Source organism: Vicugna pacos, chromosome 2, assembly GCF_048564905.1.
Source record: "Vicugna pacos chromosome 2, VicPac4, whole genome shotgun sequence".
NCBI classification, from domain to species: Eukaryota; Metazoa; Chordata; class Mammalia; order Artiodactyla; family Camelidae; genus Vicugna; species Vicugna pacos.
Window position 1 is genome coordinate 82,932,649 of NC_132988.1, and position 17,969 is coordinate 82,950,617.

The window sequence follows — 17,969 nt, forward strand, 5'->3', positions numbered from 1 at the left end:
TTTGATTTAAATAAGCTTAGCATGAGAGACATCCCCAAACATGTTGTTAATCCAAACAGTACCATCTCCCCGTTAAAGAGATCAGAGCGGCGTATGCAAAAGGGAGGAGGCTGTAGGGGGAGCCACTCACCTGATTCCTGTAACAACTGAAAAATACAACTGGTAATTTTATTTGAGATTGCAGCTTTTCCTTCAAGGTGATTCTTTCTGGCTGCATTTCCTGCTGTAATCTGGTCCTTGGACTGCAGGAGGACTTTTCCTGGACTATCCAACAATTCATAGACTTCTTTTGTTTTGCCCTCATAGAGTTTTTTACCAACGTTCAAAACTGTGAAAATAACATGGAAACATCAGATTTTGGAAAAAAATTTCCTAAAGTTAATTTAGGAGACTAAGTTATCTGAAATGATGAATCAGTGAACATACAGAGTAATTAAATAATTTTAATAAAAATTAACTTATCTGCATAGAACCTTATACTCTACAAAGTATTTTCAATGCATCATCACATTTCATTCACATAATTTTGTGAAAAATTATAATTATGTAAATAATTATAGAGATTAGGAAACTAAGAGTCAAAAAGGTGGAGTCAAGGATGTTGCCTAGGTCAAATGAAAGGAAAAAGAACGGTTAGGAAATGGCAGGACTAGGAAAAACCCTAAATCTGGTATCTAATTCTGTGCTCTTCCCACTATCAACCTGCCTCATAGCAGAACTGAAGTAGAATTAGCTAAGATACATTAAAATTAATATAACTACACTAGTATTTTCATATATATACAATATACTCACAATACAATAACTAAACTAACTTGCTAGGGGAAAAAATGCTGTATTTTTCCAGACTTTGGCTTTCCATGGCAGGCAAAATGGCAAAGTTCAGCCAGAAGGTTTTCTTTCTTTTGGGGGGAGGGGGGTAATCAGGCTTATTTATTTATTTTTAATGGACATACTGGGGAATGAACCTAGGACCTCGTGCATGCTAGGCATGCACTCTACCATGAAATGGGTTTCTTGATTTCCAGTTAATGTGCAAGAGGAGACACCTCCACTCACTGAAGTTAGACCATTTGGAAGCCCTTCTATTTTTCTAATCATGCTTTCTTACCCCCTACCCTTCATCTCCTCTCCTCACTGTTACAGAAAACCATGAGAAGAGAACCTAATTTTGATGCAGGTCATGAGATGCAAAAAGTCGACCCTAGTCATTAGAAAGAATGATTTAGACGAAGATCAGAGATAATAGGAGTTTAGGAACTTGACATAAAATTTCCAAAAGGAGAAATTACCCCTCATGCTCCCAGAATACTGACTCATTCTCAGCATGTTTTAGTGCCCATGTGCCAGGTACTAGGGATGTACCAATAAATAAGACCCAGTTCCTGCTCTTAAGTGACCTGAGTCTGAGGGAAGCTGAAATTTAACAAGATATCATAGCAAGTATAACGTGAGAAGTACACAGACTTTGGGATCACAGGTTCATAGCAGGACCACTTAACCTAACCTCTGATGTCTAGACATCAGAGAAGGAAGTCTAGAACTAAGTGAGGATTAGGTTGAGATGTGAAGAATGATCAAAATTTAGCCAGAAGAGGGAAAGGGGTAGGTACTGGTGGTGAAAAAAGACCATGGGGTTAAGAGTACATGACAGAACTTCAGTATGTGTGGAGCACTGTGTGTGTGTATACACTGTGTTGGGCAGGGAAGGGAGGGCAGGGGCACCAGCTAAGGAGAAGAAAGGAAGGCCAGGAGATAACACTGAAGGACTGGGCAGGGGTCATATCACCAGTTAGTGAAGGTAACCATTAAACACAACAGTTACAATTCAGTTTGATAGTTGCCACTGCAGGGTACCTTATTTACAGGATAAATCCCCATCCCCCTTGACTCACTGATACGGTTTTGAAGGTCCTTCAAAGATACAGGCTTGGCTTAGTGCTCCAAACTAAGATTTCTCTATTCCCTTCCTAGAACCCCAACTTCATAACTGAACCTCTATTTCCCCCTCCTGCTTAGGCTTCCCGACATGCTCTTCCCTGGGCTTGGGGCACTGTTTCCTTCCCTTCCATTTCACTACTCATCCTTCAGGTCTCATAAGCCGCCACGTTAAGACTTAAGTTTAGACTTTCTCATAATAACAGGCTTTTAAGCACGTCAATAAAATGACAGGTTTCTATATTAGAAAGATCATTATAGCTACTTTGTGGAGAATGAAATGAGGAAAAGGTGAAGTGGAAGAAAACTAGAGACTGTGAGGACAGTTAGGATGCTGTGGCAGCAATCCAGGCAAGAAATATCCTGGTCTAAGGAAAAAGCAGTGAAATAGGACAACATACTTAAAAGGTAAAAGTTTTCATAACAATTGATTCAATATGGTGGACTGGGGAAGGGAAAGTCAAGGATGTTGCCTAGGTCAGATGAAAGGAAAAAGAAAGTTTGTACCAATGGCCCCTCCCTCCCAGTTTAGCTGATAGGTATTTATTACCTAATCATTAAAGAGGGCAGGAATTTCAACTAATGGACAGAAATAACATAAGATAATATCATAGGAGACATATGCTACAAGTGCCAAAATGCCTGCTACAAAATCACAGATGAATTCAGAAGAGATCGATGAGAACTGAGAAAATTCATGAAACTGGAAATTTACAAGTACTTTTCAGTACTTAATTTCCACACATAAGAGTTAAGAACATCTAGGACTGTGCTGTCCAATATGGTAGCCACTAGCCACATGTGACCATGAAATATTTGAAATGTGCCTACTCCAAACTGAGATGTAAGTTAAGTCACAACACACAATGGATTTCAATGTGAAGAAAAAGCCTGCAAAAATCACAAATTTTTTTATAGTGATTACATGTTGAAATACTATTTTGGATACACTGGGTTAAATAAAATAACATTGAAATTCATTTCACCTGTTTCTTTTTACATTTTAAAATGTGGCTACTAGAAAACACAGTTACATATAGTGTCACATTATATTCCTACTAGACAGCATTGTGCTAGAAGAATCAGCATAAAGAAACATAGAAGAGTAAACATGGCGAATTAACCTGACTGGAAGGTAGGCTTAGGTAGGGTTCACAAGAGAGAAAAATCAAAGTTAGAGTTGAAGAGGTAGAAAGCAGTATACAGGATGTGAATGAAAGATTCTTCAGACTGGATTTTAATAACTTTTGAGTTGCCAGCGAACATTTTTGGGCAAGGAAGTGCTACTGAGAAACCATAAACGTGACAGTTCTGAAAAATTAGCTTGCCCAAAAAATTTTACATGGAAGGAATGGAAGAGCAAAGATTTTAGAGGTCTACAAGTTTAGGGGTACGGCAAAGAAAATTCTGGTCTAACGTCTTGACTTTATGGAGCTGTTACTTATCATCAGGATCTTTTTATTTAGTCTATAGTTTTCTACCTAAATTCAATTTTTCTATGTGGAAGAGAATGTACTGACCAGCCAACACAAGGAATTTGGTTCACCATAAATTTTAAAATAGGGTATTGGGGGAAAAAACCCCAACGTTTTTTCAGCAAAAATATCACAAGCGACCTCTCCCAAGGATCCTAATCACTCGTGGACAAAAATGATTATTTAAATATGTGATATGATAAATACAAAGTGAAGCAAGAACACATTTTTGCCTAGTAGTTTTGAAACTCTCTAAAGCCATCACTGGCATCAAAAGACTGAAAAACACACACAAAATTTTGACAGAAAATAGCAAAGTTTTCAGAAGAGTCAATTATTAACTTTCTAGGATAGTAGGTTATTATTAACGTAACGGGAAAAAGCAAGACTTTAGTTTGAAGAGTAAACACCAGAAGTTCCTGTGATTGTTTTGCAATATCTATTGATTGCAAATGCGATTTCCAGGCACCTCTCCAACCCCTGGACATTTCTCGTTCTAATTACCCTTTGCTCCTTTTCCCCATCCCAAAGGCAGTTTGGGGTGTTTCGGAAAGTTCGGACGCTCGAGAGCGCTTTGTTTCCAACGCACGGCTCGGCAACGCCCGGGCCACGTGCCCGCCCGCCCAGCAGCCTAGAAGGGCGGGGTGCAGGGAAACCGGGGAAGGCCGCTGTCGGGGCAGCAGAGCGCGCACGTGTCCACGTCTAGCCCTCGAGCTCAAGGCGGCGGGAGGGAAGACCGTGGAGGGCAGGGAGTCCCCGGCGGACTCCGGGGGACGCCTCTACTCACCCTCAGCGGTCGCCATTGTCCGGAGTGGGCTGGGGGCGGCGGCCGCGCTCGGAACAGAGGCGGGACTCTGGAAAAGAGGAGTGATCAGAGAGGCTCACGGGGCGGGGAAGGGAGGTGCGGCCCACAGACACGCCCCCGGCGGGCTGCGTGCCCCAGAGCGCCCCCTCGCAGCCTCGTTGAGCACCACCTCAGCGACGGAACCGCGGGGGTCTCTGCGGACCTTGAGGAACTTCGACTCAAGGAGCAGGCGACTTGCCCGAGGCTTCCCGCCGCGCAGGCGCAGCGACGCGGACCGTGCCCCTCCCCGTGCAGGCGCTGTTCCAGCAGAAAGGAAAAGTGGCGCGCACTGGCGGCCCCTCCCCACCCTGCGGCAGCTCGCTGACCAGCCCCCTCCTCTGCAAAGAGAGCGGTTCATAGGTTGGAGTATACCAAGTAGTGACGGCCGGGGGAAAGTATGTGCGGAGGGGACATGCAAAGTTCACATCCTCTGGTAGAGAAATGACTTTAACCCCTGTAGTCTCATCACCCAGTCTTGGGTGCTGGAATATAACGAAGATTTCCACGTGCAGAAAAATTAGCTGCCCGCAGGGACAGGTGGAGGCCTAGCTCCACCCCCACAGAACCTTGACCCCGCCCCTCAGCCGCGGAGCCTCTCCCTCCGTTCTTGCTCATTGGTGGGCTCGCGGGGGCGGGGCAGGGGGCGGGGGGCGAGCTAATCACTCTTACTTCGGGAAAGCAAGCGCCGCCGCAGTAGCGAGGGTCCTGCCACCGTAGAGGGAGCGGCTGCAGCTGGCGCAAGTGTCTGAGGCTTCCAGGCCGAGCGGGCAGCTGGTTGGTGCTTAGACCCCTGCCGCCGCGGCGGGTCCCTCCACGTGCTTTCGGCGGCGACATGGAGCTGGAAGAGTCGGGGATCCGAGAGGAATGTGGCGTGTTTGGGTGCATCGCCTCAGGAGAGTGGCCCACGCAGCTGGATGTACCGCATGTGATCACTCTGGGACTCGTGGGGCTGCAGCACCGGTGAGCAGCTGGGCGAGGGGTGGGGATGGCGGCGCGTGTGCTTCTCTGCCTGAGCCTCTTCCCGAGGCCCGAGTTGGTGATCTCGCGGATGCCTGAGGACCGGAGGCCGGACCTCTCTTTCTTTCCTGGACCGGCATCTGCTTGTGGCATCCACCAGGTTGTCAAGGCTTGCGCGGGTGCTTCCTTGTCCCCCTAGACTTCACTGGGTTTCCCGCAACCCTTAATGCTCTTTAAGGGCTCTCCCCTTTCTTCCAGGGTTGCGTACCCTTCTTGGGTCTAACCAGTTTGTAAGGCTTCTGTTCGCTTGGACTAGTCCGATTGGGTTCCTCCCCGGCTGCTTGCGGGTTTTAATTTCCCAGAGCCTGGAGATGCTGATAGGATTGTGTGGAGTGACTGCTGGTCCGGGACCTACAAGACCCTCAGGTTTCGCGCGGAGCCTCCAACCACCACAAGCTTTTGTTTGCCAGGGCAGAGCTATAGAGCAGATTGTGTATTTGAACGTTGTCGCAGCTATGGGAACTTAGGGATTCAAACCCGGGAAAACAGGGTTAGTTGGTGTTCAAGAGGAACTACCCGCTACAGCTCTCATTTGAATTAACTGAGAACAATCCAATCACAAGGAATAGTGCATGTGCAAAAGATTCATTGGTAAACGTTTTAGACAGTGAATAAAAAGGCTGGCAGTAAGAAAACGCTAAAATAACTTGCTTCTTTACAAGAAAGAGGAGGGCAGTTCTTATATGGCAAGATACACATTGATTTTGAAAAACTCATAGATCCCTTTGAGTTAAAAAGTAACTTTGCTTCTGTGATCTTTCCAATTCTTACTAACTATAGGTTGATATAAACACTCTGATTAAGGAATATAAACCTAGGTTTAACATTTATCAGTGAACGTATTACAAAATTTCTATAAGGCAATATCTCAGCAACAACTTCTAGAACAGTTAAGAAACTTGGCAGTAACACTTAGCAGCAGTATGGGAGCGATAAGTATGCATTCCAAATGATTAGCTTTCCCTCACCAAACGTAAAATAGAAGTAGTGTTTTTGCTTAACTATTTATTTTTTAGCTAAATAACTCAAAAGTTCATCCTAAGCTCTCTTCTTTAAATGTGTGCATGAAGAAAAGGGATGATTTTTGGGGGTTTTTTTGTTTGTTTCTTTTTTTAATGAATACAACTTTATTCCTAGTTACATACACTTTCCTACAGTTGCTTTTAAGTGAAAGAATTACAAGCTAAAGGCAATAAAATAAAATATAAATGTGATTACTTTATGAATAGAGAAAATTAAATGGATTCTATCAGGCTGCTTATTTGACCAAACAACTATTTGTTAAACTGTGGTATTGAAAATTGACCTTGTGATATTTTCAGTAACAATGGCAAGAAATAGGTAGCTTTGGGGGAACAAAGATATTAATGGAAAACAGATTTTCCTTGTGTAGACATAGAATCATTAAGGTTCACTGAGAGGTCTGGTTCTTGCTCATAATCTTTTCCAGTTCAAAACTGTAAAATTAGCAAAAGTCCTCACCCTTTAGGGGAACAGATTCTGATTCTAAGAACATTAAACTTCCTTATGTCTGGAAGATAAAATCTTCTGCTACTCTAAACCGGTAGGTAGGGATCAAAGATTAAGAAATAATGTTTTTATATGGCATTGAATGAAGGACGGTCAAAACTGGAAGGCTAGATAGGTTGTCATAACTTAATACAGTTATATACAGTGTACTGTCAAGTGGTGGTCCTTTGCAGAAGACTCTTTACCGCCTTAACCCAATCCGCTCAATGGTTAGTTTTAAAACAACAAGATTCTGTTGATTTCCCCTCCCTTTTTGATGAAAGAATTTATCACTTATACATTATCTTCCTAAACATGGGATCTAGAAGATGAAATTTCTATCACTTTTGCATTGTATTTGGTTCTGTCTTTATCTTAGCCATAATCTGACCTAAACAAATTTAGTCTTAGGGATAACAGAGTAGCTGAAAATTGTAATATGTATTTTATATATGAAAGCAAATCAGTTGCTATACAGTCATGCACTGGACAATTAATCCAGATGGGCTCACCCAGAAGTACTTCTTTTTAGTAGTCTGGCTATTTGCAAGTTTATTCCATAGCTCTACTTTCTGTCAGGAGGAATTTTCAGTTTTAAACTAACTAGTTGTCGTATTCAGCTGTGAGCTGTGTGTGCGGGCTTGTTCACACCAGATTCATATAATCACCAAGTGGTTTTTCTGTCCAGAAAACATTAGTTCAGTGGTTTGCAGGATTCTGGACAAACCACACCACCCACCCTCCCTAGATCAGAAATCTTCATCTTTAAACCACAGTGACATTTTATGGAGACTAGAATGACATGGATGTATTTGAAGACTCCCTAAAAGGAATTACTAAAATTTCATAGATTTATCCCATGAACCAACTAGTTAGCCTTTCCTTGGTTAGTTAGGAGATGAAAATGTCCTTCAGTGAATTATCACTTCCTTGGGTGAGGAACTGAACCCTACAACTAACTGATAACCATTTTCATACCTCTTCTAAAAATTTATGAGATTTACCTGATGAAGTCGGGTCATGTAGGGGGTTTCCTGTCTGCAAAAACATCCTGTAGAATCTTTTGGTTCTGTTGTTCTTTGAGGAAACCGATTTGCAGTGATCTCAGGAGCAGTTTTCTTGGGAGACACAGACTCTGGTTCTGCAAACAGAGTATATAAAATTATCACAGGAAAGCAGTTGTGAGACTCACCAACCTATGGAATTAGTTCCCAGTGATCTTCATTTAGTTTGTTAGAGAACACATGAGTAGCTTATCAGAGAACTTGCTTTGAGTTGCTAAATTAAGGCTGGGGTTAACTTTTTGGACTTTTATCTCTTAGAAATAATGACCAAACATGTTACATTCCTATAGTGTTTTACATTCCCTTGGTTGGAAAAGTGACTTATCCCCAAGAGTCTCAAAGTACTCCTGCTTTGTCATTCTGGTCAGTACTGGGAACAGCTCTTTCACATAGGACTTGAAATCTAGTGCCAAGATTCCTAGTAACATCAGTTTGATCCTGGGGAAGTCTTCTAATTTCTGAGTCTGTTTTCTCACCTGCTGGGCTATACTTATATATTTAAAGGTCCAGTGCACAGAGTCAGTGGATTGGGAGTGATCATTTTTGTGATTAATCTGTAGCAATTTCCCTTTGCAGTGGCATAGATAATAAAGAGCATTAAGACAAAGCAAAGATGGGGCAACTCATTTGTAATTAGTGTCCAAAAATGGAGAAAATTTTTCAGCTCACTTGAGATATAAGGGTTGTCAGGTAGGGTTGAGGGGCAGTGGATTCCTGCTATTCTCTAATACTTAACTCAAAAAAGATCTGTTGAGCTCCTGCTGTGTATGTGCAAGGTGCCGTGGTAGACACTAGGAATTCTGTACCACACAGGGCTGATGTGATCCCTGCCTCTCACATAGAGGCACTGGAGCAACTGTTTTGACAGCATAGACTTCTTAATGCCTCTATTTCCTCCTTTTTAAACTGAGGATAATGACAGCATGTATCTCAAAGAGTTGTGGTGGAGATTAAATGCATTAATATATGTAAAGTGCTTAGAACAGTAGCTGAATATATGCATACCCCATGACCCAGCATCCCACTCCTGGGTGTCTACTCAACAAAGATGCATACATATGTTTATTGGAAGACATGCACAAGAATTTTTATAGCAGCATTATTCATCATGGCCCCAATCTGGAAGCATAGGAAATGTCCAGCAGTGGAGTGGATAAAGGATGTATGTTCCTATAATGGAATATTCTACAGCAATAAAAAAAGAACGAACTCCTTCTACAAGTAAAATCATGGATGAATCTTACAATGCTATGTGAAAGAATCTTGACATTAAAAAGTACATGCTAAAGAAAAAAAACATTGTATGATTCTAAAGCTAATCTGTGGTGACAGAAGTCAGAATATGGATAACCTTTATGGGGGCCAGAAGGATGATTAATGACTGGGAGGCCACGAGGGTGCTGCTTATGTTTCAGTTCTTGAGTTGAATGGTGGTTACACAGGTGTCTTCACTTTGTAAAAGTTGAGCTCTTCAACTATTGATGTGAATACAAAACAATTCGATAAATTATATTATAGATCTATAAAATGCTAAAGTTGGATTATCTTAGAGATCCAGAGAGATGCAGTCAAGATGCTGCATGTTGAGTTTTTTGGGTCAGTGAGAGACTAGAACTCAGGTTTTCTGATTTCTGAGTTGAGTGTTTTTTCTTATATTCTACATTTTTCTTTATGCTACATTATATTACCTTTTCTGATGCTTATAATGGGTCAGTTGAGAATTTCAGCTCATATAATTAGTTGGCTTCTGAGTTTGGCTTATTTCTAGAATTATTAAAATGTTACACCCATTGCTAACTACCTTTGGAGAAAACCAAATTCAGAACTTACTAGCTTGTGGGGATTTTTCCTTTTACATCCTAGTCTTCTGATAGCAGTCTCTGAAAAGTGTAAATAATTAAAGGCTCATGATAAATGGATAGTTGTGCAGAAATTTCTGATCTGGGAAAGTTTCCATTTACTTTGTTACTTTTCAATCTTAATGAACTAGGAAAGAAATCATTTTTCAGCATTTTTGGCTTTCACACAGCTCATAAACAGTAAAGTCTAATTTGTCAAGGACAGCAATAAATGTCTCTGTTATCAGGAAAAAGCTACAGAAATTTTTCTCAATATGGAAAAACTTGGCATTTCTCAGACTCTTACCATCTTCATGTGCTTTTCTTTTGATGCTCAAAGTTCTTGAGTTTTTGGTACGACCTTCAAATAATTCTTAAATAAAAGAACATAGGAATCATTATATGACATCATCTAAAATACATTAGTCTTCGAGCATTCAAGTACACTAAAGTTAGAACACTTAAGCAATTGGACAGATGAAAAATGAGTTTAAGAGTTAGGAATATTTTGGTACAAGGTTTGAAAAGAAATTGAAATTCTTGATTGTATTAGCTATGTGATTTATAATAATTTGGGGGATCATTTGAACATAAAATAGTGTTAGGAATTTATTATTGAAGAATTTCTTGCTAAGTTAAATGCAAAGAGAGAAGTTCATAGAATTTTTATTTAAAAAGGTTAATTCCAAAGTTACCATGTTTCCATTTGGTAGTTCTGAGAGATGATCGTCTTAGGAGGCCATCAACTTCTTCATAAAATCTCATTTTTCCTTGAGGGTTGCCGTTTTTCTTTTGTAAAACTCTGTACTCATATTTTAAATTTTTGTATTTGGTACGACATTGTTTCCAGTCTCTGTCTATTCCAAACTGCATTAATCTTCTGGCAACTTCCTCAAATATTTCTCTGTTTCTTGTGGCCCCTTCAAGCATTTGCTTAATTTTTTCATCAGACCATATGTGTATGAGTGCTCTGACCTCATTGTCACACCAGTGTCTTCCAGCCTCTGTGTCGCTCACTGTTATAATCTGTAAATGACTTTTAGCATCTTCTAAAGGAATATGACTACCTGTAAACCAACGTTATTTACAATTATTCAGATTTAGAGATACATCTTAGAGATTATTTAGACTTAGAGATGCATCTTAGAGGTATTTGAACATCATTCATTAAAACAACCTGAACTGACGTAAAGCACTGAGAATTACAATCATTTCAATATGAGGGTCAAATTTTTTCCCATACATTCATATTCAAATAAAATAAATATGTATTTAAACTATAAGGCAGACTAGTCCCCAGTATTAGTGGGAATAGTTTAGCTGCTTTTTATTAATATGTACTCTGCACTGGATATTTATGAATACAGAGTCTTGGTATTTACTAAATTTTTTTTTGTAAGAAGTAGAAATAGACAGTTTCTTTCCTCCCCTACCACATTCTCTACCAACTCAGGTATAATGAGGCATTTGGGATAATACATAATAGAGATCTTTCCTATAACTATTTATACTGGTGTATGTTAGAATTTAAACATCAACAGCATTAAAAATAGAACAATTTAGACCCGTTACCTGACCCAGTGATACTCTGTGGTGCTATGGGGCCGCCCACCTCTTCTGAGGCAGTACTTACAGTGTTTTCCTCTGTCAAAAAACAAAGAGAAAATCTATTTAAATTTGTTGTTCACAGAAGCCTAACCTACTTTTGCGATTGAAGATTATGTTGAAAAAAGTAGTAAGGCTGGATCCCAAGATCAAAACTGTAACCTCAAAGCCAAGAACATTTGCCATCTCGAACCAGATTTTAAATGGCATTGTAGGATTCACTACCAACCAAAATATTGGAAGTACTCTGCCCTAAAAGTGATGAGACCATATGCTCTATTTGGGAGTATGAAAGTGCTTTGTGACTCATTTTGGTAATATCTTTCATTGTTACATTTTAATGCTTGACAGAGAGCTCTTAGAACTCCTTTTTCATTTGATCCCCATTGTAACTAATTACTGCAATACATACAAAGGAATAAAAGACCCTGAGATTAAATGGTTTGAGCAGTTTTCACATTGAGATGTTAACAGCAGACAGATGATAAACATTTTAAGGAACTTAAAATGGTTAACCTGGCAAATATAACAGTGATTTATTCTAGTGGGGCAGTATATGAATAGAATGTCAGCTGTCTGTAATTTGGGGAAAGCACCTCCTCTTATGCATATGTTGGATTGCTGTGTTGAAGTATAGCAGTGCTGTGATAGTCTTCTTTTATCTCAGCTGTACTTTCCTATACACTGGGACTTTTAAAAAAAAATCCTGTGACTAAATATAGGTGTCTATGCAGTTGCCTGTAATGATTATTGTAAAATTAGACAATGATTTGTACTAATAGACATGTGAAGCAAAAGGTGGTTAGAGGGCAGTAAGCATATGCAGCAATGAGTGGAGATTTACGACAAGATAGGACCAGATCTTCTTATTGAGGACGTGTTTGGACCATGAGACTAGGCTGAAGTTTAGCCCCCTAGCAATGTCAAGATCTCAAATGACAGGTTGTATTCTGGAGCCACCTAACAAGCTACTTTTTTTTTTAATTGTAAGTTTTATTGAGATAAGTGTAGATTTCACATGCAGTTGTAAGAAATAATAGATATCCTTTCTACACTTTGCCTAGTTTTCTCCGATGGTAACATTTTATAAAACCATATATACTATTAAATCAAGGATACTGGAATTGTTACAATCCACCACTCTGATTCAGATTTCCCCAGGTTTCCTTGTACTCTTTTGTGAACATGTGTGTGTGTGCTTGCATGTGTGTATTAAGTTCTGTAATAATTTTGTCACTTATGTAGTTACGTGTCTTTTTTTTTTTTTTTAATGGAGGTACTGGGGATTGAACACAGGATCTCATGCATGCTAAGCATGTGCTCTGCCACTGAGCTATATCCACCCTGTGCTATGTGTCTACCATCAGGGTCAAGATACTCAACAGTTCCAACATCATAAGGATCCCTCTGGTTGCCCTTTTATAACTAAACCCACCACCTCCTTCTGTGCCCAAACCCCTCCCCAACCCTTGCCCCGCTGGCTACTTTTTAGAGAGGACAAGTCCAAGGTAAACTTTAAACCCAAGTTTCATTTCAGCAAAATATGAGTTTGTAACATTTTACTTAAGTGACTAAAACTGTCACTTCTTAGGCTCAGGCACATGCCCTACTTCTGGGAAATAGGAACATTTAGGGAGATATTAGGTATTATGTAGAAATTTTGAGTAATTAGTCCTGGAAAATAAGATGTCGTAGGAGGGGGCAGAAATCCCTAAATTTAGTAGCTTTTAAGGAAAGAGGAGCTTTTAGTCTCTTATGTTTCCACCCCAACTTTGTGCACAGCAATTCAATCTGACACTAACCCACAGTTAACATCAGATTCCGAAGCTTTCGAAGCTTTAAGGGCTGACTGGCTTCAAATTCAGGAGGGGCCATGACTTTCTCAGGTTTAATAATTTGCCAGAACAACTCATAGAATTTAGGAAAGTGCTGTATTTAGGATTACAGTTTCATTGTAAAAGACAGAACTCAGAAACTGCCGAATGAAGAGATACCCAGGGCAAGGTCTAGGAGGGTCCCAGGTGCAGGGCGTGTCACCCTCCTAGCACATCAATGTGTTCAACCAGGAAGCTCCTCTGAGCCAGAGTTTTTATCGACATGATCGATTATGGCATGATTAGTTAAATCATTGGCCACATGATTGAACTCAGTCTCCAAACTCACTCCCCTGCTGGAGATCAGGCTGACCCTAAATTCCAGCTCTGATCACAAGAGTGGTTTTTCTGGTGACCATCCTGAAGCTATCTAGAAACCCACCTTGAATCACCTCATTAGAATAAATTAACAAGTTGCCTATATTTAAATTTATCTGCATACCTATGTCTGAGCTTTTCTTAGTTTATAATATTTTTAGAAGTTCTAACATTGTGTTTCATTTGACTACATTAGTTTGTCTAATAACTTTACTGTGAAGATTATCCAAATTGTTTGCAAAATATACAGAAGTGTTTATTAAACACTCCATTTTAAAGAAAAGTTTCTATCTTCCGTCTATGAATTGGAGAACACAAAATGCCTGGCATACCTTCTTAGATACTAACAATAGATACTTTAATGCCCTCTGCTGGCCATCACATTGCTAATTTTTGTTAAATTGCTAGGATAGTGTATCTTTTAATTTTGGAAACACAATTTACTATAGCCAAAAGGAAAATAGTTTTAAGATTATCCTTAAAAGAACAATGTAGTCTTTCACTTGTAATTTTTAGGCTGATGATAAGCATGGCCTCCAGTAAGATATATGTGCCTGTCTCCACCCCTCTGAGCCTCTGACTGTCCTGTACTAGAAAGCAGTGACTTGCAATAACCGAGGTACTGAAGAATTCCACCTCATTTAAATAACAGCTGGTGTTGGAGACGAATTAAGGCAGTTTAGTTTCTCCTACTCAGAAAATAACGTAGCTGATAAGATTGTTCAATACAGATTTCTCTCTAGGCGACAGTCCTTTATCCTCTGGTAACTTTCTGATTCCTTTTATCCTCTTTTGCCTTTGCCTCAGAAAGGGAGAAAAATTAATTATTTTACATCCAAAGAAGTAGTTATTCAGTTTTCATGGGCCATTTCTTTTTACTGAAATGTGTAAGTAATAGGCATAGCCTAAGAGTTCTACGATTCTTCCTAGTGATTATCTTCTTTATGCAATGGTCATTCATCCTTTAAGCAATTTTTCAGAATTAGCTAATTTTCTTCCCTAAATGGAATCAAATATGTAGTACTCTCTTCAGACCTCTGCTGGTCTTATTCTCTAAAACATGACAACCCGCCTATGCTTGGCGATCTTCTCCCAAACTGCAAATGCCTGAACCCACTCTACAACATATACTAAACCAAAATCTCCAGGAGTTCTAAGTTGGGAACCAGAATACAAGGGTCTACGGCTCAAATGGATTTTTATTTGAAAGAAGAAAATGCTTGTGGCATATTTTTAAGATAGGAAAGAGATTGCTTTTGGGAGATCAGTTTTAGGACCAAGTGTCAAGGTTAACAATATGGAGCAATAGCAATGTCCAACAGTATTTTTCCTAAAGATAAACCTCAACAGAACAATCTTCTAAATAGTGGAGTGGTGATTTGAGCATCAAGAGGTATATATTGCAAGTGTGCCTAAAATTACTTGCTATTTAAATTTTTTTCATGTACTTAGCTGCAGGAATCCATGTGGGTTAATACCTTTCTTGGTTTTTATTTTCATTTTAAAGTTTAAAATAACATAATTTCTAGAAGAACTGTAAATATATCCTGTTTCATATTTTCTAAATATATTCCATACTAATGTGTAAACATACCAAGCAGTTTTTTTTAAAACCTACCCATTTACATCTGGCTTAATATTTTCCTTTTACATATAAAAAAGTATAAAGAGGTGTAGTACTTAAGTGAGTTTTCCAGAGGACTAATAAGCTAAAATCTTCTGAATGCTAAAGCTTTTTAAGTTTTTCCATGGAAATCTTTCTATCTTATTAAACACTATATGTAGTAATCTGATTTTAACTCTTAATGACACAGGTCATTGTGATGATACCTTAAGAAATCTAAGAGCACAGAGCTTTGCTTACATTTGTTGTCATGCCCCTAGTCATCTGCAGGTTAGTTAGCCTATCAAGTTAGTCTCCTTAATTTCTCTTTATTTTCACCTATCAGTGTTCTAGCTTTCCCTTTTCCCATTAAGCTTTTAATCTGAAGTTTGCCAACAGTGTGAGGAATTTGACTGCCTAGTTATTTTAATCAGCATTGGTCTCTATACTTTACAAGGCTGTATGCAGCTTTGAACTCAAAGACTGTGTGCTAGGTCTCTGACTGCGAGGCTTCTGCTTCGGGGCTCAGTGATCCCCTCTTCCCCCAATTTTGGTTTGTGTAAAAGACAAACCATCAGATTGGAAACAGTCCATCGCTTTAGTACCCTGTGCCACAGGGCTGTCGTTCTCAGACTTGAGCATGTATCAGAATCACCTGAAGAACTTGACAGATTGCTGGGCCCCAACCCGAGTTTCTGATTCTCGATGGGGCCCAAGAATTTACATTTTGAGTAAGTTCCCAGATGATCCTGATCAGATATAGGCAACTTTACTGTCGTTAATAATTTCCACCTTCCATTTCTGTATTTTGGAAATGTATCATCCAACAATCCTTCACATAATGTTGTAACATTCTATTCTTGTATATATTCTTATAACTTAATACCATCCTAGATATTGTAGCTATAGTATAATATATATAATATGTAATATTTTAAAGGCTACCTTTATGACCTCTTCTAAACTTAATTGTTTCCTAAAAGCCCCATCTCCAAATGCTATTACAGTAGAGGTTAGGGGTTTAACATGAATTTCAGGTTGACACAGTTCAGTCTGTAGCAACATCTTATAATCGTATTTTGTCACACACAAAAAAAACAAAGAATATTTTTTTACCTGTGCCAGGGCTTTGTTTCATATCTGTCTCTCTTAGGTCTACTGGCGTATTACTGACCAAGTCATCTTCAGCTGCATCTCCAGCAATGACTGTGTGAACATGGTAGGAGGCATGGTGGTTTGTTTCTTATTCACTTTCAGAACTGAGTTTTAAATTCTAATGTATTATTTTCCCTTTTAGAGTGAATCTAACACTAAAGACTGTGGTTGTTTGCTTTTCTGTAGTTTAGGTTCCCCACCCTTAAACATCTTTTAGTCTTGGGTCACTATAAATATCTGGTGTTGTAAGTCCCTAACTAGGTCTTCTGACATAACCGGTGGGGTCATCTTCAGCTGCACCTCCAGCAATGACTGTGTGAACATAATCATGCCACTGCTGTTGGGCTGTTTTATTGCTAGTCATTTTAGATTTTAATTTTAGTGGGGGAGATGTCTGGTTCCCCAGTAGGCCAGTTTCTTTCTTGTCAACCAGTAACACATGTTAGGACTTCTCTCCACTATTCCCAATCCTAACTCTATCATTTCCCTGTTTTTCCTAGATGCATACTCTTACTAGGACTGCATCATTTAAGGTGGACGTGAAGATCTAGAAACATCATGGGTAGTGCAGGCCTTTAAGAATGTCTTGTCCAGTCCCCCATTTTACAGAGTCAGGTCTAGAGAAGACGGTTTAAAGTTCCACAGAGTCTGAGTTAGAACTTGGATTTCCTGACTCCTGGTTTAGAACTCAGTTTATTTCATGCTGTAATGTCTTTGTGTTAATTGTATCTCAATCCTTTGGGTTAAACTCATTTTAAAGAACTTTCTGAAGGGTCCCAGAACTTAAACTTCAAAGGCTTTGTATTTTTGCAAGTTTTTCAGTGCCCTTTTTCTGCTTACTCACAATGTATCACACTTGATATGAAAACTTGCTTTAAGTTCTGCCATCTAGAGTTGCATTTTTTTCTTTATTAAAATTGGTCTCTTTAAACTTCTGGAAATCAAATTTTATTTCCTTCTTTTGTGTAATTTTTGTACTATTCTCCATCTGGGGGAGATCAAATATATATGAAATCTGTTTTGTAATAAACTGAATAATTAGCTTGTTGAAAAGATTTTTAATGAAATCCATGTAACTTAGACTATATTCATGTTACTGGCTTTTTTTGTATGGTTACATAATGTTAAGATTACTTTTCTTTTTGCCTTCCTACCTGGCTGGTCCTCTTCTGCTTTCATGTGGGCATATCCTGTGGCTTGCTCTTCATCTTGGGATTTCTGTCCTTGTGATTTTTCTGTTTTATTGTGTCCCAGAATAGCATCCAGCTCGGTAAAAAATTTCATACTCCTGGTCATGCCTAGGTCTTGAGCCATTTTTACAGTCTTGTACTCATGTTTTAAGTTTTTGTACTTTGTCCTGCACTGCTTCCAATGTCTGTCGATTCCAAGTTTCTGAAGCTTGGCAGCAATTTGTTCAAATATCCTTTTATTTCTCACTGTTCTCTCTAGTTGTCGTTGTATGCCTCTGTCAGACCAGATGCCTATTAGAGCCCTGACTTCTGGCACAGTCCAGTGCTTTCCTCCTTCATTTGCTACAGTTGGAATAAAAGTTGGATTATTTGGGGGTTCCATTATTGGTGTAGAGTTACCTGGATCAGATGATAAGGGAGAGAGAGATATGTATATATATATGGGTTACTTACATCACACAAGATAAATAATGGGATGCAAGATTAGTAAAGAAAGTAATTTTCTCCATAGGAGATGGACTACGAATCATGGTTTAGTT

The 17,969-nt window shown here is 39.3% G+C and overlaps 2 protein-coding genes across 2 annotated transcripts in view; one reads left to right on the forward strand and one right to left on the reverse strand.

The window, feature by feature from the left end:
* PAICS (phosphoribosylaminoimidazole carboxylase and phosphoribosylaminoimidazolesuccinocarboxamide synthase) overlaps window positions 1-17,969 on the reverse strand; it is a 38,415-nt gene that overhangs the window by 14,100 nt on the left and 6,346 nt on the right. The window contains exons 3-10 of the mRNA XM_072943529.1: window positions 17,395-17,829; window positions 16,202-16,291; window positions 11,258-11,329; window positions 10,381-10,752; window positions 9,993-10,058; window positions 7,788-7,924; window positions 4,201-4,267; window positions 131-328 (exon numbers count right to left, since the gene is read on the reverse strand). Coding sequence (XP_072799630.1) covers window positions 131-328; window positions 4,201-4,267; window positions 7,788-7,924; window positions 9,993-10,058; window positions 10,381-10,752; window positions 11,258-11,329; window positions 16,202-16,291; window positions 17,395-17,829 — 1,437 coding nt within the window. The remainder of the gene's footprint in view (window positions 1-130; window positions 329-4,200; window positions 4,268-7,787; window positions 7,925-9,992; window positions 10,059-10,380; window positions 10,753-11,257; window positions 11,330-16,201; window positions 16,292-17,394; window positions 17,830-17,969) is intronic.
* Window positions 4,938-17,969, forward strand: part of PPAT (phosphoribosyl pyrophosphate amidotransferase) — a 35,835-nt gene continuing 22,803 nt past the window's right edge. Inside the window, exon 1 of the mRNA XM_006198149.4 lies at window positions 4,938-5,217. Within this exon, the coding sequence (XP_006198211.1) occupies window positions 5,090-5,217 (128 nt within the window). The 5' untranslated portion in view covers window positions 4,938-5,089. The remainder of the gene's footprint in view (window positions 5,218-17,969) is intronic.